Source organism: Eurosta solidaginis, chromosome 3, assembly GCF_040869045.1.
Source record: "Eurosta solidaginis isolate ZX-2024a chromosome 3, ASM4086904v1, whole genome shotgun sequence".
Lineage (NCBI taxonomy): Eukaryota > Metazoa > Arthropoda > Insecta > Diptera > Tephritidae > Eurosta > Eurosta solidaginis.
Genome location: NC_090321.1, coordinates 199,550,510 through 199,577,198, shown reverse-complemented (window position 1 = coordinate 199,577,198; position 26,689 = coordinate 199,550,510). Strand labels below are relative to the sequence as shown.

Here is a 26,689-nt window from a genome sequence, read left to right as displayed (position 1 = left end):
GATGAGTTTTTCAATAGCTTTAGATTTCTGAGAGGAAGAAGAAAAATCTACAAAACTTGGCCAAAATTTAAATTTTTTCAAATATTCGAAAAGTTTAATAATTTCAATAAAATAAATGTACTTAAACAACGCAAAAAAGAAATTTAAAATTCCTACAAAGAGCTTTTTAATAGTTCTTAGAGAAGAAAAAAACTTCTGAAAAATCATGCCGAATATTAGACGTTTTCCCAAAAATAAAAAAATCACAAACTGCACTGATTAGTTTTTCAAAAGCTCATGAGAAATAGAAAAAAAATTTCAAAGTTTGCCCAAATTTTCTAAAAATCGAAAAATTTAAAAACTTCCAAAAAGTAAAAAAAAGGAGAAAGAAGTTTTTAAAAACTACGCAAAATTTTTCAAAAAAGACAATTTATAAAAATTACCCTTCGATTTAGTTTTAATACAACTTAGTTCTAGAGCTCGCGGTAAGAAGAAAAACATTCTGAAAAATAACCAAATGTTTCTGTTTTTAAAAAAATTGAAAAATTTCAAAAACGATTAAACAAAGCTGCCGTGAGTAGCTTTTAAATAGTTATAGAGATCCTGAGAAGAAGAAAAAACTTTCGCATAGGTACGCCAAGAACTCAAACAATTTTCAGATTTAAAAAAAACTTAACTGCAAAAAAAAGAATGTTTCGGTTTTTAAAAAAATTGAAAAATTTCAAAAACGACTAAACAAACCTGCCTTGAGTAGCTTTTAAATAGTTATAGAGTTCCTGAGAAGAAGAAAAAACTTTCGCATAGGTACGCCAAGAACTCAAACAATTTTCAGATTTAAAAAAAACTTAACTGCAAAAAAAAAAAGAAAACAAAATATTTTGAATGAATTACATTTTGCATATTACTTTCTTAAAATGTATTAGCAGCTCATAAAACTAATAAGAGCACATTTGACTAAGTTATTGAAAAAATAATTCGAAACTTTCAAAAATTGTATATGAAAATACCGAAAAAAAAAAAAAATCAAAAAATATCATATTTTAACTTCAAAATACAAAAAAACTTTATTGAATTGTTTTTTTAGAATAAAATATTTAAAATCCGACAGTTTTATCAATTTTAAAATAAAAAGACCATCTTTGATTTAAAATATTTTTCTTTTTGAAATAAAAAAAATGCTAATATTTTTTCCAAAATTTTTAATTTTTTTTTTAAATTTATTGCTTCGTTCATGTTTCAACTTTAGAATAAAAAACTTTTTGGATAATTTTTTAAAATATTTTTTTGGGAAAATTCATTAGATCAAAAATATTTAAAATATTTATTAACAATTTTTCAAATTCAACACATTTTAAAATTTTCATATATTTTACAAAAAATTTCAAATCCCTCTATTAATTTTGAAATTAAAAAATAATTTGATGAATATTTATTACAAAAATTATTTTTGTAAGTTCTTTTGAGCCTAATAATTTTTAAAAACGACAAGCCAAAAATTGTTTTACCAAGTTTTCAAAACTGTAAGAAAATTATCAAAGAGAAAATCAATTTAATTGCATGATTTAACTTTGATAAACAAAATGTGTTAAAAAAATTAAAAATATTGAAAAACGTTCACGAACCTATTGCAAATAAAATTTTAAAACTACGTTATTTTGAAAAATTTATACCTTCCGGTTGGCTACAAAAATGGGGAAAAATATAGAAACATAAAAAGCTGCTCAAATTTCAAATAATTAAGTTCGAAGATCAATTCAAAACCCGTCGGTACAGTGAGTTTGTATAAATTTCCGCATACACGTATATATATTAAATGCTCAAAAATAATTTTTATAAAGTTTATAATAGTTACAAAGTAAATATCAAAGTCAAATACAAAAAAAAAAAAAAAAAAAAAATTAAAATATAAATCCACAGAAAAACAAATTAATTTTTTTATAAAGATATTTGATGAAATTGTAATTAATTTAAGTATAAAATCTGTACGAAGTTTATAAAATAAACTAAATATTTTTAAGACGGTTTAATAAATGTGTACTGAATTATTATTAGAATTAATATTTTATTTCAAAAACGTAGAAAAATTCAAAGGTAAGATTCGAGGCGAGTTTTTGTTGTATATTTGCGTATGTCCTTGTGACAATGTTTTCTGTCGAAATGATGAGCTGCATGTCCTTTACGCAGACATTAACGAACATTATCACGAACATAGACTAACAAAGCTACACTTATCACTAAAAAGAGGGAATCGTAGACCCATGATTGATATTCTGGCGGAACACCACCTTCTGGCGTATTTTGTTTTGAATTAGGCTTAAGGAAAGCAGATATGGGACGTGCGGGTTGCATGAGAAAACGATCGAAAAGGTTCTGTACTCGTGTCCTGCACTCGCCAGGATAAGACTTCAGCTATAAGAAATAACACAGCTATGAGATTTAGAAAATGCAAGTAGGATAGGTCCTGGCAAGCTTATAGTATTTGCCGAGTGGACGGCGTTCTTAATACATAGGTCCTCGTTTATGGTAGAGGTTTTTTAATTTGGTCATGGGGCAAACTTTTCACATCCACTAAGGGCAACATATTTAGTTCAGCTCAACATAGCCTAGGTCATGCGATGAGAACGAAAGAAATCTAGAGGCCCCGCCCAGAATTAATTCCTTTCGGCTCTCGTATTTAGAAGCCAAGGAAGTGGAAGACTTTCACTGAGTTGCTGGCTCCGCGCAGTTATGGCAACGGCCAAAATCGCCTTAAGCGCCTACTACTTATGATCGCATCAAAATAGCGCAACAGCGCTAATTTGAACAAGTTAAGCGTAGACATATGTATGGCGTAGCGAAACACTTCCCGCGGTCGTTGTACCAATCAGTTTCACCGCGGTTGCAATCATTGTGCTATTCATCTCTGTTAAAGACCCTATAACGTTACGGTGTTTGTTCTGCTTCGGTCCCTGTTTGAGATTCAGTCCAGTTTCGGATACGGTCTCGACTATAACTCAGGATATTGGTATCGGTGTGCTTTCCAGATATAGTTTCGGCTTGGGTTTCTGTTCAGGTTTTAGGGTTTGACCCGCTTTTTGATTCTTTTCGGTCGGCTTTTATGTCGGCTTTTTGGTTTCAATCTGGTCCACGTCCAGCTTCGGTTCCGCTGTGATTTGCAATTCTGGTTTGGTTTCAATGTCGGTTTCCGTCCTCACTTGTTTATGGTTTATATTTCAACTTACGTTGTTCATTAGCTTCTGTTTTGGTTTCCGTCCGGTTTCGCTATGGTCCCTGTTCTAGCTTCTGTTTGGAAACGGTTGCTGTTTAGGGTTTTGGCCCCGTTTTGATCTGGATTTTGTTCCAGTTTCTGGTTCTTTAAAGGTTTCTGTTCCTGTTTCAGTTCTAATCCGATCTGGTTAACGTCCTAGTCTTGGTTTTCTCATCTGTTTCTGTTCGGGTTTCCGGAAGAGTTTAAGTGCGGTATGGCATTCTATTTCGGTTCTGGTTTCAGTACCTTTCTCGCTGTCGGCTACGCTTTAAGAAAGAACACTTATTTGTACAAATTTGTGCTAAAATATGTACATTCTACTACAATATTCTTTATTTTAAGTCGAGAAGTATATCATAAGCAACGGAAGAGCTCTTGGTATATTTGATGCAGCCATCCAGAATTAAGAAAGGATTTTTAAGAAGGCTTAAATAGATTTGGCGGCCATCGTGGTGTGATGGTAGCGTGCTCCGCCTATCACACATTATGCCCAGGGTTCACACCCCGGGCAAAGCAACATCAAAATTATAGAAATAAGTTTTTTCAATTAGAAGAAAATTTTTTAAAGTGGGGTCGCCCCTCGTCAGTGTTTGGCAAGCCCTCCAGGTGTATTTCTGCCATGAAAAGATCTCAGTGAAAACTCATCTGCCTTGCAGATGCCGTTGGGAGTCGGCATAAAACATGTAGGTTCCGTCCGGCGAATTTGTAGGGAAAATCAAGAGGAGCACGACGCAAATTGGAAGAGAAGCTCGGCCTTAGATCTCTTCGGAGGTTATCGCACCTTACATTTATTTTTATTTTTTTTTTTATAAATAGATTTTGGCATATGACGAAAGACGAATTCAACTTGACTTGGCCGTCAGCTTTTCTGAATGGAAGGAGGCAACTCCGACGGATTTCTGTTATCCCGCCGTCTTCTTCTTCATATTCTCCTCTGTTGATGTTGCTATGGCACCAATTCATTACTCATTTCAGTGAATACCACACGAAATGCAATACTGTGCATTGCTTATATTTTGTTCTTAATTTTAAACAAATTTGCAACAATAATTAAACTTTTCAATTTTTTAAACAAAATAAGAAATGCGCAACGAAATTTCAATTTATAATAAAAACAGCTGACTTCGAAAATTCGAAATTCCTATTCCCCAATTATTGTTCTCCGTAGGAGAAAAGGGAATAAAAAAATCCACGAGAACAAAATTCCGAGGGAATATTTAGAATTGGGCTGATAGATTTCATCCGCCTCACCGTCATCGTCATCTTAATTATACTGCTTGTTTTCCTCCTATTCAATTTTTCGTCTCCCATACATTTAAGATCTCCCTTTCGCTCCTTGTGCCCTTTTTGATTTTGCGATTTCGCTCAATTGCAGTGATTTATTTGGTGTCTAATTGCGCTCATATCCACTCAATTATGAACACTGTTCCCTCATTACACTTGCACTTGCTCTAGAATTTACATTCTGGATTACCCCATTCCGTGAGAAAGATATTTACACATCAACATAATTTTTGGATTTTACTGATATGTTTTTATTACAAAGAGTTAATAATATACATCTATTCATATAATATATATAAAAGTTTATTTAATGTAGGACGATTTTGTCCAATGCATAGAAACACTTAAAAACGTTAGCAAATAAATAAAAGATAAGGAATTAAATAAGGTAGCTACAAAAATCTCTTTCTTTCCCTTTAGCGACGCTTTTTAAGCGTTAGGCCCGTATAATATTATTTACTTCGCAGCCAGTGTGTGCAACAATTCAGTCATCTGGGCCAAACGCTCTTCAATGCTCTTCAGCCTCCGCTCTGTATTTACTTCACGCATTTTATCTTGCTTCGCTGTTATTTTTCGTTCAATTACAGCGATCGCTAACTTCACGGTTCGACTATCCATCTCTGAACATTTACCAGTGATGCATGTACAACAACAGGGTAAAAATGAGACGGGCGCATCCAATAACTTCTTTTCATGTTCTCCTTCCTCATCGGTTAGTGGAAGAAATTTAGATTTCGAATTGCGTACACCATTTTTGCGTGATAAATCGGATTTCAGTTCTACTGCACTAGCCCCATCGCCCCCACTACCACTATCACCGTTAGCAATGCGGACTAGCACTTTGTTGTTGTCATTAGGTAAAATAGCAATTTGGCGGCCTACGATGTAATTGGAATCGAGATTCATTAAACGGCGAGATATGGTACGGAATGGTTCTTGTGTGATGATGAAGCCGGCACGTCCCGAGCGACCCGTCAATACCTGTTCGTAGCGTGAGAGTAAGATGGTGCGACAAATAGAACCATTTAATTCAGCTTGTGCTTTAATTGCCTGTAGAAGAAAGAAGGGGGGAATTGAATGTGAAAAGTTAAATTAAAGGAAGGAGGTTCAATATACAAAAATACCAAAAAAATATTTTCTGAAAATATCTATTTTTTTCACGTATCGATTACTCTTCACACTAAATTTACTTTCTGCATGAAGCAACAACGAATCTCTGCTCCTTCGTAATTATATGATGCTAAACAACTGTACTTCAGAAGAAGTCATCCTCAGAAGAAGGGATTCGAGAAGCACATCTGTGAGATATGCTGGCTTATAACTGAGGCGAATGGCTAGGAAATCATACTAGCCTTTTACTTATAAGAAATACCAGCCGATCCGATTTGCTCTGTTCTTTCCGATCTTTGGTTTATATGCCTATTTGGAAAGAATTTCAAGATGTATCTTTTGACTCAGAGATGGTTTTGCCGGCTCGAGGTCAAATGTTGATTTTATAATAAAAGCAACAAAGTTTTATTTTGTGTTCCAATATATTTCGATTACAAAATTAAAACTTTGTTGTTTTTATTATAAAATCAACGTTTGGCCTCGAGCCGGCAAAACCATCTGAGTTATTAAATAAAGGTCGCCAAAATAATTATTATGATGTATCTTTTGTTATTGTCTTTAGAGAAAAATTGCAAAGTTTACAAGCGGCGATGGTTTCTAGTACATGTTACTGAATTTCAATTCTTCATCAGCTAGCTTCTCGGGAGCTGAGTATTGAACTCCAAATCTCCAACATTCATAACTATATACAAGTGTAAAGGCAGATGGATTTAACCACTCAGACATATGAATGCCCCAGTTATCGCTTTGTAATTGGTCTCTAAGTATTGCCTTTTTTGTTGCTATTCCGTTTGTAAACTTTCCAATTTTTCTCTAATATCAATTTTCTGCCCTTAAACATACATCTTTTCAATTTTCCTCTCTTAAATTTACTCTCCCACTACCTTTTCCACTTCCTCTATCTTTTATTTTGCCTCACTCAATTCTCTGATTTCACTCACTCTCCAGCTATTGATCTTCCTCTGTCTTCCTCCATTTCCTTTCTCCCTATCCTTTCTTCCATTAACTTCTCCCTAATTCGTTTCTATCTTCCTTTCCCTCAATATACTCTTATTTCTGTCTCTTTTCTTCTCGTCCTCGCCAGTCATTTTTTTTTTTTGCCCTTGCTTGTCGTTTTTCCGTTATTCTACCTCTCGCTATTCATTTGACTTTATTTCTCTTACTCCTGCTTTCCTCAACTCACTCTAATCCTTCCCATCACTAAAAAGAAATCTTCATTTGGAGTCATAAATAATATTTTTTTGACTAAGTAGGTCCCTTGACAACTTCCTGTTCTGCGACCAGTGGATGGAGTCTCCTTATTATAAATCTCCTCATGAGCATCGCATAATAGCCAAATCCTATCTTCTTGGGGCAGCCCCATGAGCACCTCCAGCCTTTCCTTGCAGCTTAGCGCCCTTATTCCAACGAATAGGACGGCACCGTCTATCAGGGTGTGCCGTTTACACACTCTACTATCCCTTTGGATCTCGTATATCCAGGACATTTCAGAGTTCAGACAAAACACTGTTGTGGCGGCGCTGTTGGGTTATATTGCATCCAGAACTCCGTACCTATTAGAACCATGTCCAGCGTAAGTTTATTTTTTTATTTATTCTGACCGACGTCTTCCGCACTTTGGACCATTGGTTTGCGAGGTAGTTTGAGCTGTGAGGAAGACACAATTCCCTCAACATATATCGCGGCATACAAATGTTATATGCTGGCTTTCTTCACCTTTCCCCCTAGGAGGGACTGATCAGCGGGGGCCCATGGTGTACGCCTGATTGCATATTTATGAGTGCGTAGGTACCCTCCACTATCCATACTCGTGTAGTCATATCATCTTAGATGGCTCTGATGATATTACTAATTTTGCTTGGTACGCCGTTTCAGAGCTCTGAAAATCGAGGAGTCCGGCACAGAAGTTAACGCGTGAGAGAAGTTGAGCCATGCCATCACGAGTTTTCTTTTATTCCTGGAGGCCGTTGTCGTGCTCACGCATGTCGCCCTTTTTGTAAAGAAAAGATCATGAGTCCCCTTCCACGCCACTGGAAACCTGGAGACCCTTCCGTTCTTGACACTCCATCCATACGGACTGGGGCTAACTGCCCACCTTTTAGCCGACCGATAACCTATTCCCTGGTGTCGATTTAAATGCTAAGTGATGGACGTGGACGGATCTCACGGCCCAATACTTCTAGCTCTCACTCAGATTTGTTAATTTGTCAATTGGCGAAATAAAGATGATCGTGTAGTTCAGTAGGTACACACGAGACAAAACCATAAGAATCCCTTCTACTCACCTGTGTATCACTGACAGCCAAACCATTGAGCAAGTTGAACAGCACAATCGACATAAAGACCACAAACATCAAGAAAATCAAATAACTGTAGAGATTATCAAATTCTATATCACCAGCATCAAATTCTCCCGTGAGCATAACAATCGTTTTGATAACCGCAGTAAACGGATTGGCAAACTTATTAAATTCGCCGCCATAATTCACGTCGGCGCTGCTTCCTTCCGATGGTTTACCGAATAAAATATAGAAACACAAGCTGAATGTGATGACAAAAATCGAGTAGAGAGCAAAACTCTTAATAAAACTTTTCGAAACAGCGCGCAGCATCAGCATATGCGTGGATATGGAGAGTACGGGCAATGAGCCCACCAACAAACAAAGCTCCAATGCGACAAGTAATATCGTAAATACAGCAATCACGCGCTGAGTCTCACGATTATAACTTGGTTCGGTGCATGTCATGATGGAGAGTACGATGAGCGCCACTTCCATATAATTCGTAGGCGAACGTATGTACTTCAGAGGCGACATAGCAAATTGGATTATCTCACGTACAAGCAAATAAATAATACCGATCCATGCGAAGAGACCAAATAAAACGGTTATAGCTTCGTGTTCGATTTCGCGAAACTTTAACACTGTATGTATGATAATGCTCAGAGCAAAAAAGAAATAGAGCAGGAAGTTAATGTAGAAAATGACAGAGAGGCGATGCCATTTTAGGAACAAAAAACTAGTGATAAGCGGATGCTGCAGCAGATGACGATGCTCTTTTGATTCGGCGATATAAGAGATTGGAGGCATTTCTTCGCGAAAGCTTTGTGCGCGCAATTTATTTGCATGACTTGAGGACGGATACGGTATGAGGTTTTTAAAATCAATTAATATTTCAAAATCATTATCGCCAGGTTTGCGGCCATTTGTAGTGATGCAGCTATCGAAATGTTCTTCCAGCACTTCGGGATGCATACCGTCAATGGGTAGATCGGAGAATGAGCTACGTATGCCGATATAAGCGCCATGCCGTAGCAATTCTTGTATGACCGAACGATTGCGATACTTTACGGCGTAATGTAGCGGCGCCGAGCCACTGGGATCTGTTTCGTTTATATCAATGCGTTCCGAATTCAAAAGGAGATAAAAACACTTTTCAAAATTTACATAGTCATATAGAGGCTCATCATCTAAGTGACTAATCACAGTGATTAATAATTGATCTTGTCGACGCAATTTCAGCTCATCCAGCGCTAGCAGCTCTTTCAGTGCACGCCAATTACCCCAAATAGCTGCCAAATGTATGGGAGTTTGTCCATCTTTAACACCATTGATATGCACATCATGCCTTAGCAGCAATTCAAAGGCGTCGTGTGCGCCACGCTTAATTGTTTCCATAAATAGCGCCAACTTCTGCTCTTGCGCTTCATTTGACTTCTCACTCATTTGCGTTACATTGCGCTGATAAATTGGAAATTGTTCGATGAATTTCTCTTCCTCGTCATTTCGTAAGAGTGATATAAGCTTGTCATAACTCACTTCGTTGGAATTTGTTTGTGGTGGTGGCAGCAATATTTCGGGATAGTCACGTCGCAGGAGCTCGCGAACTTCACCATCACGAAAACTATCTACATCTAAATCGTATGCAGTGAAAATTTGTACGAGTTCACGTTTCGTTTGTTCGTCGATTTTACGATTCTTCAGTACATAATTCAGTGGCGTCATTTCGCGATCGTCGGGTTTGTTGGGTGAAGCACCATATTCGAGTAAGATTTTGATGCAATCGTAAACGTTATTTTGATTCTCAGCAGTGAGGTTTTTTGCGAGCGCATTGAGTGGCGTGAGATGTGCATGTGGTCGATCTATCTGTACGCCCTTATGGCGCAGCAGTGCTCTCAATATTTGTGGATCCCGCGAATCAGCAGCAAAATTGATTGCTGATTTCTTCCAGCGTTGATTTATCTGAAAGGAAAAAAAGTTACGATTAGATCTGGAAAATCTATTGAATTTATACCTCTATTTAATGGCTTCTCATTCCTCAGGAAGGAGCATCGATATTATACATGCCAACCTTTAAAGCTCGGAGGTTTGAAATCTAAATTGACAGAATGAAGGAATTGGATATGGGTTGCACGGCCTCGAGTGTACTTTAAACGGAAGAAGGATGATTGGGTTGCCTGCCACGTGATTGCGACACTGATCATCCCAGCGCCGTTACCCAGTAGCTCGGAGAATAAGACTATCATAGGAAGCTCAGTAGTGTACAATATTTGGTGAAAACAACCAAATTTAAGAAGAGGTATCAGATTCGGTAATTCTCGTAATAATGGGAATGATCCTGTACCATGACTTTTTAAAGAAATGATTTTGGACGAAATAATCTGCAATCTATAAATATATACTCAAAGTTCTGACTGAATTGGTTTCAGGTGAAATAAGTCCTTCTTCCATTTGAGTAGTGCGACGGAGCGCTTACCACAAGCGGACCGGGGGATGCCAGTGTCGGTGATGATGCAGGGGCTACGGAGTTTCGGGTCTAACCTTTTTACAGTGGTCGCTTTTTCGGGGGAAGTCGGTACATGGTCGTGCGTGATCATCTGAAAAAATATAAAAATGCGAGAACTCAGGCAAAAGTTAACTCCCCCGCTGTACACCATAGTCCTCTGTTAAGGAGGTGCTTATGAAAGAGGTGGTTTTACAGGCCAGAGCTTTGGGCATCATGCTCACGCATAGGTTTACGGCCGGGGTCAGACAACGAGCTCTACTCTATATAAGTAGAGGTATCTACTTCCTCAAAGAAAGCTAGCAGGAGTAGCTACACATAACTGAGAGCATCCACTCCCATCGGCATAACTTGGGCACTGGTTTCATTGCTAGCCACTCCCGCCTCATAATAGGTGTCGGCCTGAAATATATACTATTATTGGCCCTCACTGTTCTTGTTGTTGTTGTAGCGATAAAGTCAACAACATAAGCCCTCACTCATATGGAATAGCTGACGACCAAAGCCCGAGCTGAAGGGACCATCTGGTCATAAAAGTAACGTGACCTTCTCCATTTGGGCCATCGTAATTATATAAGTGAAGACCGACCTGCACCAGAACAGCACTTCCTAAACTAAGCTGGCGAACAGGATAAGCAAAGAAAGATTATAGAGGTAACAAGGTAACTTGCTTCGTTCATCGTCCAGCCGACTTAACACCGTACAGATTGTGGGCAGCTTCACGCACTATCATATAGTTTTCAGTTCTGTCATCAACCCTGTTCGAAGGTCATGTCATTGTTGTTTAATAGGACGGACGGACATTAAGGTCCAGAGTATATTTCTTACCCCCCTCACCTGCTGGTCGGAAGACTTTAACTGCGATTATGGTTTTTATTGATGGTAAAAACTGCATAATATTCAGCGTTTTTAGCACATACCCCTGCCTAAAGCATGTTCCGCTTGCAGGGCGATGTTAAGGGCTCGTAGTGACACCTTGCCTGAAGGCAGCCTCGGGATTGATAGGTGTTACTGATAGGACGTTATATCAGGGTGGGATGTTTAAAGGGCTAACAGCTTGAAAAACACATAAAAAAACACATATCCCTAGCATTATTGTATAGCAATACATTTTACCCCATTGCTATTCTAAGCCCTTAACTTAATTTACCCTTCTTACTTACATGATTTGGGCTGCAACCACGTCGCAAACATTCCTCCACAAAGGTGGCACGGCCATTCGTCTTCAATGCCAACTCATAGACGCTCATATGTTTATCATCAGGTCTGGCAGGATTTGCGCCCTTATCAAGCGCAATGCGAAAATCGTTTATATTGTTGTTGGCAAATGCTGCACCCAATTCGCTCTAAAAAAACTCAAATAAGCAGAGGTTGATATGAATTTGCTGTTGAGTATTTTTTACCTGTGGGTCTTCCATGCCACAATTTGTTATCGATATCGAACTGTACGGTTTATTGGACATTTTGTGTGTCGTTTGTTATTCGCATTAGCAGCGATTGCCTCGGATATCAATGATTGTCAATCTAAAATTTTAAGACGATTTAAAGAGTGAAAAATCATTTATCAATAGTGTGATATGGGTATTTTAGTTTTTTGTTTTGGTAGGTTATGTTTTAAAACATGAAATAAAAGGTGTTAATATTTATAGTGTTTTGTCGTTCTAATTTGTAGAATTTCTTAATTTTTTATGTCAAAAATGGAAAAATAACGCAATTTTAATGATTAATTCCAACCCTTTGCAATTTTTTAAATTCAAACATTGGATAGGTTTTGTTATGCTAGGTTGCTCAGGAGCTTTACGCACTTCCATTCGGAGACATTTTGTCCATTGTGGAAGTCCTTGATGATGGGGCACATTAGTCGAAGTATATATTTCCTAATTATCTTTCGTTAAATCACCCGCTCTCCCACATGAACTGAAGTGGTAGTGAAAGATCCACCTCCTTTACTTTTGCAAGTCTATCGAAAACCGTAGGCCCAATTTTAGTCATCTTTAGCAGCTCTTGTCGTCCGCAGAGAGTTAATTTTCCTTCTCATCCCGACAGCTTTTACACGAAGTGCTATACACAATTTTCGAAATTAAATTGACCTGTGGTGACGCTCGTGAGTACCCTTATCGCAGATTTGTGTAGTTTGAGAAGGAAGTTGATACCTTTACTATCTAAAACATGTTCATAATGTTAGGTTAGCTAAGGTTTAGAAGAAGCTCACTTAGATCACATAAAATAACGGTGAATCGCTGTGTAGCGTTGACGTATTTCGAATATTAGAGATTACGATTTTGGATAAATTCTCTGGAGATCAGAGTAAACCGATGACAATATATCTGCCTTTAATATTGAAAAAAGCTAAATACAGCAAAACTACGAATTCTGTTTAGCCCGACACGCACGGTTCATTTGCATCTACGCAGGCTAACAGATCAATGTGACAGGTGTCTGGAATATTTCCGTCACCCAGATGATCACATCTTAGAATAAATTGAGGGAATCACAAATGAGGTCAGTTACATGCAAAATACCCTCGAACGCACTACGGTAGAGATCAGCTCCCGGATTGCCGTTTCATTATTCAATAATAAGTTACCGTCATCGCAGTAGGGCTACATAGCAGCCCGTCTCGAAGACACTATAGTATTCCGGAAGCTCGAACTTCCGGCTAACATCAAAATTGCGCCTCTAAGTTTCCCTTCCAGCTTCGACCCATTAGTTAAACAGTTAACTGTCCATTGTCGCAGTTGAGTTCACACCAATTCTCTCTCGAGGGAATGAAATAACGCAGTGGTGGTAGTCCGGAACTGTCTGCTACGTTTATACTTAGCGAAGAGTTACATGGGGTTGCTTTATAGACGCAATCTGGACTATGGGTCTTTTAAGGCAGCCTGGCTGTCAACAAAAATTGTTAGATTGGTTTCTTAGTCTAGTTTCTCTCCCTCTCTAGGGTCCACCATTTTGAATTTTGTAAAACTTACATCGGATTCGTAATCAGTGATATTATGTTCCACGTAATGATGATTTTGAATCCAAAACAATACGTAATATGGTCAGAATTACCGTTATAGTTTCACCGATTTCATTTCGTAACATATTTTTAACACTCTTCTTATAGCGTGGCCTGTATGTAGCGGAATCTTTGAGCTAATTTTCACCGGTTTCTGGAAGTCTGATTAATTTGAAACTTTGCATACGTATCAAGGAGCGATGACAATGCATTAATGTGGTGGTGTGTTGACATAAGGTCAACGGTTGTAAGGTCAATTGGCCTTATTACTAGTTTGAATGGCCATAAGTTTGATTGAAACTTGGCGCACGTATCAAGGCTCGATGACAATGCATTTATGTGATGGTGCGGTGACATAAGGTCAACGGCCATAAGGTCAATTGGCCTTATTACTACTTTGAATGGCCATAAGTTTGATTGAAACTTTGCACACGCATCAAGGCTCGAAGACAATGCATAAATGTGATGGTGTGGTGACATAAGGTCAACGGCCATAAGGTCAATTGGCGTTATTACCACTTTGAGTGGCCATAAGTTTGATTGAAACTTTGCACACGTATCAAGGCTCGATGACAATGCATTAATGTGATGGTGCGGCACATAAGGTCAACCGCCATAGGGTCAATTGGCCTTATTACCATTTTGAATGGCCATAAGTTTGATTAAAACTTTGCACAGGTATCAAGGCTCGATGAAAATGCATTAATGTGATGGTGTGGTGACATAAGGTCAACGGCCATAAGGTCAATATTTATGTACATTGTGTTTAGAGAGACAAAAGAAAAAGTAAAATATGTATTGAAGTGTTATGTGCGACTCTCAGTGCAATAAACTGTGCTGTGATAGATATGTACAGAGGTATGTAGGTGAACATGTTATGCAGTACTTTAGTATATATTATACCAATGTAATATATGCGAAACTTTATGATAAGATGGGCGCAGTATTTGTGCACTAGCAGAGGGTGCTTCTGGGTAATTATTCCCAATCTCAAACAGTCGGTCTAACCATGGCTCCAGCTCTCTGGTCCACTTTCTGCATCACTGCAGCTCCATTGCTATTGCTAGCGTTGGAAAGATTCTTTCCGCACCTGCAAATAAGAAGATATATATTTGGCATACGACGATTTGACAGAATATCTTATTATTCCAAACTCATTTTTGGTGTTATCTTCGAGAATCTTTTAAACTGTAAAACTTTAATATACCTTCATAGGATAGTATACACACGACAACCGGATTATCTAAACTTCTTCAGGTCAGAAAGAGGAAACCATATTATTCAAATAGAACATGACACTGCTTTTTCAGATCAAAATTTCTACATTAACGCCATACGAATTTGGAATTGATTACCCCCTTATTTACAATTAGTCAGCAACGCAATGTAATTTAAAAAGTTAATATGTGAATATTTTAAATAACACTATTCTATTTTTAACTTTTAAAATCTTAAACTTTTTATTCCATATTGTTTTATTTTATATTGTAAATAAAATAAATAAATGTAAGGCGCGATAACCTCCGAAGAGATCTAAGGCCGAGCTTCTCTTCCAATTTGCGTCGTGCTCCTCTTGATTTTCCCTACAAATTGGCCGGACGGGACCTACATGTTTTATGCCGACTCCGAACGGCATCTGCAAGGCAGATGAGTTTTCACTGAGAGCTTTTCATGGCAGAAATACACCCGGAGCGCTTGCCAAACACTGCCGGGGGCGACCCCGCTTAGAAAAATTTTGTTCTAATGGAAAAACCTTATTTCAAAAATTTTGATGTTGCTTTGCCCGGGGTGCGAACCCAGGGCATACGGTGTAGCAGGCGGAGCACGCTACCATCACACCACGGTGGCCGCCGTGTAAACTAATATTAATTTTGTCCAAAGCCTGGTCGTCGATATGCCGGGGTCGTGCTGGTGTTCAGAATGACCAATCCAAGCCGGACAGCCATTTTTGGCACTAACCTTTCTCTATAGTTAGTGTGGGGCATTCGACAGCCCTAGCATTGACATCTACAGCGACGACCACATAACCAGTTTGATCACGCAGATCGTCTCCAAGTAGTTCTAGCTTACTTTTAAACCCTTGAATTTGACCATTTGTGGACAGGTAGTAGCTCACTAGTGTGGTCTGCGCCACTGTTACGCGTACGTAGCCGTTCTCGGAGACATGGCTTCTTGCGTGTTCGCCTATAAGGCTCGCTGATGATCGCATAGCTGGCTCTGCTTTCGAGAACCAGTTGGTCCAGCAGACTATCAGCTAACCTGCCTCGGTTCAGGTTGCCTTGAATGAAGGTGGTCACTTGCGCACCTGTTTGGCGTTTGCGGCAGCGAGGGTCTCCATGTAGGTGTTGCATACTCCAGGTCCGGGAAGGTGGCCAACCTTCTGTGACTGCCATAAAAAGCACTTTGAGTTTCTGTGCAGGCCGAGGCCTGATGGCCCTTCTGTCCACACTTCTAGCAAGCACTGCTTTTATAAGGGCCTTTGCAGTCTGCTTATCGTCGCCACAACTTGCGGTTTCGTTAAGCACACTCCCAGAAGCCTACGCAAGTCAGGAGTCATTTCAACTTAGCCCGCACCGCCAACTTAATGGTGACGTGGCTTCGAACGTACTTGGAGACCTGCCGAGGTTATACCGAGACTTGCCTTGGCAACAATACTCATTGCGTATGTATGGTCTCTTGCGCCACGCCCTCCTTTCCGGCCGCTGTTGGTCGAGGACTGCTTATTGGTTATTCGCAGCTAACCTACAGGAGGCCTTTACCTTGTGATCGCGGTAGAGCCCTGAGCTCAGCCTCCACCAATATTGGTATTATGATTATTATAAATATTATTAATATTATTATTGTTATTATAATATTGGTGCCAATTTGAATCTGGGGATTCTTACCCAATCCAAAATAAATTAAACACTGCAAACTGCGTTTACTGTCGCAGAATCTATCTCAAAACCCACCAAAAGGCATCCAACCTATCAACATTTATTTAGAAATAGAAAGTTTTGTTGTTGGAATTCGTTACTTTTGGACGAAAGCGGTCGGGCACCGAGTTGCTTGTGCTAAATTCGTTTTTATAAATAAATAATTGTAAGGCGCGATAACCTCCGAAGAGATCTAAGACCGAGCTTCTCTTCCAATTTGCGTCGTGCTCCTCTTGCTTTTCCCTACAAATTGGCCGGACGGGACCTACATGTTTTATGCGGACTCCGAACGGCATCTGCAAGGCAGATGAGTTTTCACTGAGAGCTTTTCATGGCAGAAATACACCCGGAGCGCTTGCCAAACACTGCCGAGGGGCGACCCCGCTAAAATAATCTTGTAATTGAAATTTAAGTAACTTTCCGATAAGCTACAAGCTTGAAACTTGGAATATAGTTCAGAACCCGATGACAATGCAATAATAAGAAAAAAATCGCCGCTAGGTGGCGCAAGGATCGAGATATTCGCATTTGTAGTCCGATTTGACTCATATTTGGAACACATAATACATGCAAGAATGAAAAGCGACTTATGAAAAAAAATCGCCGCTAGGTGGCGCAAGGATCGAGATATTCACAAAAATCGTATTTGGGGTCCGACTTGGCTCATGCTTGGAACACATAATACATACAAGAATAGAAAGCGACCTATGATGCCCAATTTGGCTCATATTTGGAACAAATATTGCATACAGGCCAGTAGAAGTGACATCAAAATATTTTGGAGTTGGAGGAGGGACAAGCATAAGTGGCGCAGAGTCGAGTAAAGTCTTTGGAAGGATTATGTATTGAGGACTTAGGTTGTAACAAATTGTCAGAAAAGAGTCCTTGTAATAATGAATCACTAAATGAACTAAATAGAGATAATAGGCAATTAAATAAAGACTAAAAACTTGAAAATAAAATAATTAAAAACATTTTTTAAGTTAAACGGTTTTATTGAAAACAATACTTACATGAAATAATAATAATACGAAAAGCTAGAAAATAATTAGGTAGGTCCTAGGTAATAGTCATCACACTCCTTACCAATCTAGGGCGTTGATCAGACAATTAAATAAAAGCGTTGGGCGCGTGAAATTTCTAAAAATGTGAGACGTAGCATAACCTGATTAAGGTTCAGTGGGTTTTACTTATGATTATCAATAGAAATATGACGGGTCCAACGCTTTTATTTAATTGTCTGATCAACGCCCTAGATTGATAAGGAGTGTGATGACTAGTAGCTAGGACCTACCTAATTATTTTCTAGCTTTTCGTATTATTATTATTTCATGTAAGTATTGTTTTCAATAAAACCGTTTAACTTAAAAAATTTTTTTAATTATTTTATTTTCAAGTTTTTAGTCTTTATTTAATTGCCTATTATCTCTCGTTCTATTTAGTTCATTTAGTGATTCATTATTACAAGGACTCTTTCCTGACAATTTGTTACAACCTAAATCCTCAATACATAATCCTTCCAAAGACTTTACTCGACTCTGCGCCACGTATGCTTGTGCCACCTAATTATTTTCTATTTTTTCGCATTATTATTATTTCATGTAAGTATTGTTTTCAATAAAACCGTTTAACTTAAAAATGTTTTTTTAATTATTTTATTAACACGCTTTTATTAGCTTGGCCTGTATGTAACGGAATCTTTGAGCTTAATTTTCACCGGTTTCTAGAAGTCTGATTAATTTGAAACTTTGCATACGTATCAAGGACCGATGACAATGCATTAATGTGATGGTGTGGTGACATAAGGTCAACGGCCATAAGGTCAATTAGTCTTATTACCACTTTGAATGGCCATAAGTTTGATTGAAACTTTGCGCACATATCAAGGTTCGATGACAATGCATTAATGTGATGGTGTGGTGACAAAAGGTCAACGGCCATAAGGTCAACTGGCCTTATTACCACTTTGATTGGCCATAAGTTTGATTGAAACTTTGCACACGTATCGTGGGTTGATGACAATGCATTCATGTGATGGTGTGGTGACATAATGTCAACGGCCATAAGGTCAATTGGTCTTATTACCATTTTGAATGGCCATAAGTTTGATTGAAACTTTGCACACGTATCAAGGCTCGATGACAATGCAATAATGTCATGGTGGGGTTACATAAGGTTAACGGACATAAGGTCAATTGAACTTATGACCACCCCAAAAGGCCATAGATTTGAAAACTTGCACATAATGCGAAAACGCATTCCTTTATTAATGATAGAAGTGGATGCATGGCACATCTACGAAAGAGCATACTGGAGCCCTTTTTTAACACGCTTTTATTAGCTTGGCCTGTATCTATGTAACGGAATCTTCGAGCTTAATTTTAACCGGTTTCTAGAAGTCTGATTAATTTGAAACTTGGCATACGTATAAAGGACCGATGACAATGCATTAATGTGATGGTGTGTTGACATAAGGTCAACGGCCATAAGGTTAATTGGCCTTATTACCACTTTGAATGGCCATAAGTTTGATTGAAGTTTTGCACACGTATCACGGCTCGATGACAATGTATTATTGTGATGCTGTGATGACACAAGGTCAACGGCCATAAGGTGAATTGGCCTTATTACTACTTTGAATGGCCATAAGTTTGATTGAAACTTTGCAGACGTATCAAGGCTCGATGACAATGAATTAATGTGATGGTGTGGTGACATAAGGGCAGCGGCTATAAGGTCAATTGGCCTTATTACCACTTTTAATGGCCATAAGTTTGATTAAAACTTTGCACACGTATCAACGCTCGATGACAATGCATTAATTTGATGGTGTGGTGATATAAGGTCAACGGCCATAAGGTCAATTGGCCTTATTGCCACTTTGAATGGCCATAAGTTTGATTGAAACTTTACACACGTATCAAGGCTCGATGACAATGCAATAATGTGATGGTGGGGTCACATAAGGTTAACGGACATAAGGTCAATTGAACTTGTGACCACCCCAAATGGCCATAGATTTGAAACTTTGCACATAATGCGAAAAACGCATTCCTTTATAAATGATAGGTGTGGATGCATGGCACATCTACGAAAGAGCATACTGGAGCAATTTTTAACACACTTTTATTAGCTCGTCCTGTATCTATGTATTCATGTATGTATGTAACGGAATCTGGAGTGGAGCCGAGAGCCCCGGTAATGCAGAGCTTCGAACTCCGTTGCACCTTTTGGAGAATTTTAAGATAGGTACTTTTAGCTAGTGCAGGCCACCAGACCAAGGCACCATAAAGAAGAATCGGACGCACAATGGCTGTGTAAATACAGTAGGTCACCTTGTGGTAGAATCCCCAGGATGTGCCAATTGCCCTCTTGCAGGTGAACAGCTCTGCTGCTGCCTTCTATGGTCACTCCATAATAGCTTCCTATCCAGAATGACTCCCAAATACTTGACTTGATCGCTAAACACTAAGAACGTACCCCCAATTCTTGGCGGTGTAAGATTTGGTACTTTGTACCTCCTCGTGAAGAGAACAAGCTCGGTTTTATCCGGGTTGACTTCCAAACCTGTGGCGGGTTGTACTCCTGGAACAGCTCCAGGATGTCAGCTGGGTCCGTTGGCGTTATTGGATCCCAGGCTCTAGCCCTTGGTTGTGAGGGGATATCACGCGCTGCCACTACCTTGAGGCGCGCGCCCAGATATACCACCTCTATCAGCGTGATGGCGGCCCTATAGAGGTTGACCGACCTGGCGTCGTCACAGGCAATTAGCTTGACATTGCCCTGGAACCACCCTGCATCGGTGTAAGATGGCGGTGGATCAGGGTTGTCTTTTTAACCTTAACGGCCACCGTAGCGAGCGCGGCCTTGATCCACTTCCACTGTTGTTTCGTGATCTTGCCATCTTCGCTTCTATCGTCTATAATGCCAATGATCTGCCGACCCTTGGCAATTTCGGCGAAAGACCGCGTCCAGCCTCCCTGCGTCTTGGCCCTTTTCGGTGCCGTGGGGTTGGATTCGTCCATGGACCGCTGGCGTTTCGAGGTTTCATCACTCTCGACTAAAACTTTTAAAACTACTTGAACTAAAAAATTAAAAATAAATAATAGTTTAAAAAAAACTAAAAAAACACGCTTTTATAGCAAACCGAACTAAAAAATAGAAAATTATTTTCAATTAAAAAGAGTTCATATAACAGTAGTAGAAGGTCAAACAATCGTTTATAGTTAATCACCTCAAAATAAAATTATAATAAAATTTAAGTTATTAACAGAATAATTTAATTCAGAGTAAAAAGCGTGGGGTGCTTGATATTGAATGTTACAATCATTCTATAGGCAACTATCTGAGAGGAAAGATATGAAATGTAGTAAAATGCACCCACGCCTTTTACTCTGAATTAAATTATTCTGTTAATAACTTAAATTTTATTATAATTTTATTTTGAGGTGATTAACTATAAACGATTGTTTGACCTTCTACTACTGTTATATAAACTCTTTTTAATTGAAAATTATTTTCTATTTTATAGTTCGGTTTGCTATAAAAGCGTGTTTTTTTAGTTTTTTTAAACTATTATTTATTAGGCGCTAAGCTCATTCTAAGCATCCAAGGCAGCTGCGAACTAATAAAATTTTTCCCAATGAAACGCAAATTTTAACATCCAAAGTGTTTTTACCTGTACATTGACATTAAAAAAAAAAACGAAAATTGAGAGAATTTCGATTTTTTTTTATAAAAACGATGAGCGCGACCTCTATAATCAATTCTTTTTACAAAATAAAGAAATATGTGTCTCCTCTAGTTTCACAGGGAATAATATCTATTGGGTGTTATATTTGCGAATTTCCAAAAAATTCATATTTTTCAACCACTCTAATGCAAACATATGACTTAACACACCCTGCAGTAGATTTTAATTGTAACATTAAAATGCAATATAAATTATATTATTTAATTGCTATTATGAAATGCAGTCATTTGAAGCAATGAGCACACTTTAAAACTTTATTAAACATGCTACGTTTTGTAAATATGCACTATCTTCTAGATCTAGACAAGTTTTGAAAAAGTCTCGCCTTGCTATGCTCGGTAGTTAATTGATTTAAATTAAGTGTAGTAGTTCACATAAAATGTATATGATAAATATTCGTCATGTTCCAATGAACCAGAGATTTAACATGCAAATGCAACAGAAATGTGATCCATATGGTTCACACTGTTGTTGCACTGGCATGTTGCATCTCTATCCGTATCTGGTTCATGTGTCATTGGAACACGAGGTATACTATGATTGGTCATATGATTGCTATACCCAGTTGTGTTTTAGATTTAAATTTTGTTTCTTTGTTTCGTAACGATTAATTCACAATAGAGCGTCAGCTGTTTATAGAAACTTTTGTTTGCCAAATGGCGAAAAAAGTTCACCCGAAACAAAAAAATGCAGCCGGAAACTTTTCCGGGCGTGATTTATGATAAGGGTAAATAACTTTCGTCAAGGTTTTTTCTTAAACTTTAATTTCTTTTGTGTTGCCTTGAGAAGACCTTGTCCAATTTCAAAAACATTCAAGTGAATTCGCTTAACAAATTTTTCTTTTCAGAACAAGTTTACTTTTGTTGTTTGATTCACATGTTTTATGAAACGTACCCCTAGCCACCTAACAAAACTACAGTGGCAGATCGGTTATGATTCATGGTTTGGGCGATTCTTCTAATTCCCATGTGAAATTTGAAAACACTGCGCTCCTTGGGGAATCTTTTTTTTGGAAAATTTAGTATTGCTTAAAATTTGGAATCGTTTCAGTACAGCTTTCAAGTTAGTTTCAATAATCCCAATGCAATTTCGTTTTAAATTCTGGATCGTTTCGGGGTCTAATTAGGATGATTTCAAAACTTTTCCGCCTTCAATTCAGGGATACTTTAGAATTATTACGGATATTTTTTAGCATTTTATCTGGATTTTTTACACGATCATTTTAATATCATTTCAAAATATGTATCGTCGGAATTGAATAATTTCAGGAAACATTTCACGACCACAAATTTTAGAGATTCACTTTTAAAATTTGAAGACAATTACATTTTAGTCATGTTCGTCCAATATTTTTGCTCTTTATTATTCCAATGTTCGTTTCTGAATGTTTTCCTTTCTTGTACTTTTATAAAAACATCGGTTCCCAGGGGCCATGTGCTGTTGAGTGCACATTGCTCCGGGTTATGCAAGAACAGACGCAACTACGAAAACCACCGCATTCAAGAAAATAATTGCTACCCCGAGAATTTGAAATGGCAAGCATATACTTACAACTCTTGGTAATGCAGAGTGGCCACAGTGGTCTTGTGGTAGCGTACTTCGCCTACCAAACTAAGGTAGAAGTCATTTCAATAAAAAGGTCTTTCTAATAGGGGTCGGCCATCATAAATGACTTGACACGCAAGTGTATTTCTGCCGCGAAAAACTTATCAGTGAAAATTCATCTGCGTTTCAGATGCCGTTCAGAGTTGGCATGAAACATGTAGGCCCCTTCCCGCCAATTTGGAAGGAAATTTAAAAGGAGCACGACTCAAAGTAGAAGAGAAGCCTGGCCTTAATCTCTTCAGAAGTAAATTGCGCCAAGTATTTATTTATTTGTTTATTAATTAGTACATACCTTCTGTATCAAAATAAGTCCAAGACGACTGGGTCCGATTTTTACTTTTTGTAAACATTTGTCTGAAGGTTACGAATTGGTATCTTCGTTGACTATAAAGCCAGCAGCGTTTTCATCAGCGAACTTATAGAGCCAAAAATGATGGGCATATAGGCAGCATTGGCAAATATTTATACAACTGCGACTAAGACCACAATCACCAACTGCAACTTCCATCCTTATGACGCATAACTGTTAGCCTAGTTGTGTCATTGTGGAAGGTTATTAGTTGAGATGGCAGCCAAGCTCGGTCTGGACGTGTAAAAAATTGGCACGACCCATAGAAACCGACGGACGATTGTCATCCCACACATAATATTTGTTTCAGGAAGCCTGCGGCTGGCCGCTGCTGGATGGAAAGTCATTGAGTACCTAACTGGTAGCGATCAGAGCTACACTCTCTCAAGCTCCAGAATCCCGGTTAGTGGCAGTTACCGAACGGGTCATGCATCACATTGATGTCGGTGTTGGGGAATGCCTTGCGCATATTCATTGCCTTTGTCAATTGCTAGCAATTTATCTGTGCCACGGAGAGGAACCTAAACTAGTCATAAAACTTGAAGTTAACAAATTCGTATAAGTCGGTTGTTAAATCTCCTAGTTAATTGATCACTGTCTCGCTTATGTGTTCCATCTTTTCGTTAGTAGAATATCTATTCTGTGGAGCACGTGTACTAAAAAGCGTTAGGGAAGTTTTATTTATAGTCTTAAGTGCCTATTTTAGTTCGAATTGTGCAATGCCTGGGCGTTCGTATTGTGTCGACAGTTGACCTGGAACAAAATCGCTTACAGGAAGACCTTTATTTGTAAGAAATATTTAAATGCCGTTAAAGCCGCATGATGAAATGATTGGTGGCCTTTTGGAAAGGATAATAATCTCTTTTACTCTGTAACCTAAAGACTTAATTAGTTGCTTTTTTATTTCACTTTTTGCATTTTTATATTTAGTCTGACCCATTTATTTATAGAATTCATAGAATTCAATTCTACCCACGATATAAGATGAAAAATTCAGCAGCACCCTCAACTACCAACTAAGCTTGACAAAAAACATTTCAAATTCCCATGGCATTTCTGGTGTAAAGTGGTCGAATAAACAAATGATTCCATCATTGGGAATGAATGAATAATGCGATGATGCGATGAGCGGTGAAAAGATGAAATAATAACAAAAAAGCATTGACCGAAAAGTACTATGTAGTAGTCTATACAGACATTAGATTCTATACACAAAACTCAACGCATTTTATAGCAACGCTTTCGTTTTTTGGAGGGGGAAATTTTAAATGCCAGTTGACGTATTTGTGTATATCGCTGACAGAAGCGACTGACAGAGTGAGTGGCTGCTGTTGGGTTGTGACTGGATATGTACGAGTAAATTTATGTAGCATGTAACAGTCCCAAATAGTACATAGTTCGCAGTTGAACTATGATGCGGGTCAGTACAACAAAAATGTATGTACATATACATATATAAGAAGAAAAGAAATTTGTATACAAACCAAATGAAAAACTATATAGCTGGGCTTGAATGAGAAAATAAAGCGCCCGCATGGGACATAAAAACTATATGCTGCTTCTCAAATTTGAATGTGGATTATGTAACTGTATGAACATTAGGATGATCAATATTAAACTTTTCAAAACCTTTCGGCCGAAGAAACAAAAATGGAATTTTTCCCCCTTGAGAAGATCAAATGGCAGCAGTATTAGAAAATTAAAAAAAAAGTTACAAAACAGATTTTTATAATTTTTAATTGTACTGTAACGGATTTTATGAATACTTGATTATTCTGCAGCTGCTGCTATAGTTCGAATCGCTGTACTCTAGAATAAAAAACTTATATATTAAATATAGCAAAATGTTCTATATTAACAACACTATATTGGTAGTAGTACTACACGATTAGATTACTCGCGTACTTAAATTACAGTATCTTAATATGAAACCGATTGATAATCGCTTGAATTGCGCTGCTTTTATACTCAGAATTTGCCTCATTTACCTATTTCCCCCCACGGTATAGACTCTTTGCGAACAGCCGTCTCGAATAGTTGCTTATTTATTTTCTTCTATGTATCTCTTATTGGCTTTGGCTACATACGTGTACGAGTATATCGGTAATGTGCGAACTTTACTGTGTACATGTGTGAGAAATGTTCTCTTCACTGTAAGCTGCTGGCTATGTGTGTGTGTGTGAAATAACTTCTGCTCTTAGGTGATGATTACATGATGTGTGACCGTTTCTCTATCTTCTTCGCTCTAAGCTTCTGACTACATGTATGTATGGCTGCTAGTTTGGATGTTTACATATGAGCAATTTTTTAGATACATACATATATACATACATGTAAAAAAAAAACTAGCTCATGTTTGCGTTAAACCATGTAAAAATTCATGTGAGTAATAGCAGCTAATATATGTTATAGTTATGTTATATGCTATAGTTATGTTAGAGTTATGAAAATTTCGTAGTTTTCATTTCTATTGGAACGACCGAGGCAGCTCCTGCCCAACAGACAATAATTTGATAAGTTTCCGGAATTTTTTTTTTGGAATAATTCCGGGACAATTTGGTAATCACTTCCTGATTTTTTAATATTTTTGTTATCAACTCAAGTCTGTTTCTTGATAAATTCGGGACTATTCCAGAATTCAGAGTTACTTCGTTCTAAAGAGGACACTTGGGCAGTTATATGTTTTGTTTTAAGAACACTCGTAAATTATCTGACTTCGGCAGGCTGAAAAAAAAAAAAAAATTTAGAAAATAACACACATCCTAATATTCATAAATGTGTGTAAATTTTAAATGGTTTTCCGCATTTATTTTGACCCCATGTCAGAAGCATCATTGTCAAACTCATTACTCATTCGGGCAAGTCGCTGTGTCCAGCTGTGCCGTTGAAAATAGCATATAAATAATTGCGTATATATGTACATACACTGAAAGAAAAAGACTGGTGAAATCAACGGAAATAGGGGTCAATTCAACCGAAATTTCTGTCAATTTTATCCATCGCAACAAGATGTTGGATCAACTACGCACAAATCGTTGATTCGTAATTGAGCGTTTTAGTAGTCAAATGAACAAAAAAAGTTGTTGCGTCAGCTTTGTACGAAGTACCTATGTTGTGGCATTTGCAAGGCAGATGTGTTTTCACTGAGATCTTTTCATGGCAGAAATACACTCCGTGTGCTTGCCGAACAGTGCCGAGGGGTGACCCCGCTTAAGAAATTTTCTTCTAGTTGAAAAACCTTATTTCTAAAATTTTTATGTAGCTTTGCCCGGGGTGTATACCCAGGGTCTTCGGTGTGGTAGTCGGAGCACGCTACCATCACACCATGGCGGCCGCCATATATGTACATACGTAAATATGTGCATCCATATAGTACACAGCATACATAAGTACAAAGTAGAGAGCACAGTGAGCGTAAAATTCTCTTTGAAATTTGCTCATGTATTGATTGTTGATCGCTGTTGAAATGACCAGTGAGATCAGTTGTGTTAACAAAACAATCAGTTAGATTGATTAGGAATCTGTCAATTTTACAGAATTTTGTTAACTTAAGAGCAACAATTTCTCTTCTGTTGAAATGACTAAACTAATTTGATCGCTTGACAAAAATCTCGGTCTAATTAACCATAATTTGATCAATTTCACCTAATCTCCGTTAAGTGAA

General features: G+C 37.9%; 1 protein-coding gene across 7 annotated transcripts in view; it reads right to left on the bottom strand.

Annotated features, from left to right (window-relative positions):
• Positions 1-4,734: 4,734 nt before the first annotated feature.
• The window catches only part of pain (painless), a 115,917-nt gene continuing 93,962 nt past the window's right edge, over positions 4,735-26,689 (bottom strand). For 6 of the 7 annotated variants that reach the window (XM_067774615.1, XM_067774617.1, XM_067774616.1 and 3 more), the window contains 4 exons: positions 11,806-11,926; positions 11,566-11,748; positions 7,906-9,861; positions 4,735-5,560 (listed from right to left, as the gene is read on the bottom strand). In XM_067774615.1, coding sequence (XP_067630716.1) covers positions 4,967-5,560; positions 7,906-9,861; positions 11,566-11,748; positions 11,806-11,865 — 2,793 coding nt within the window. In that variant the 5' untranslated portion in view covers positions 11,866-11,926 and the 3' untranslated portion in view covers positions 4,735-4,966. Of the gene's footprint in view, positions 5,561-7,905; positions 9,862-11,565; positions 11,749-11,805; positions 11,927-14,306; positions 14,494-26,689 lie in introns of all 7 variants that reach the window. The other variant, XM_067774613.1, reaches the window with a different exon arrangement.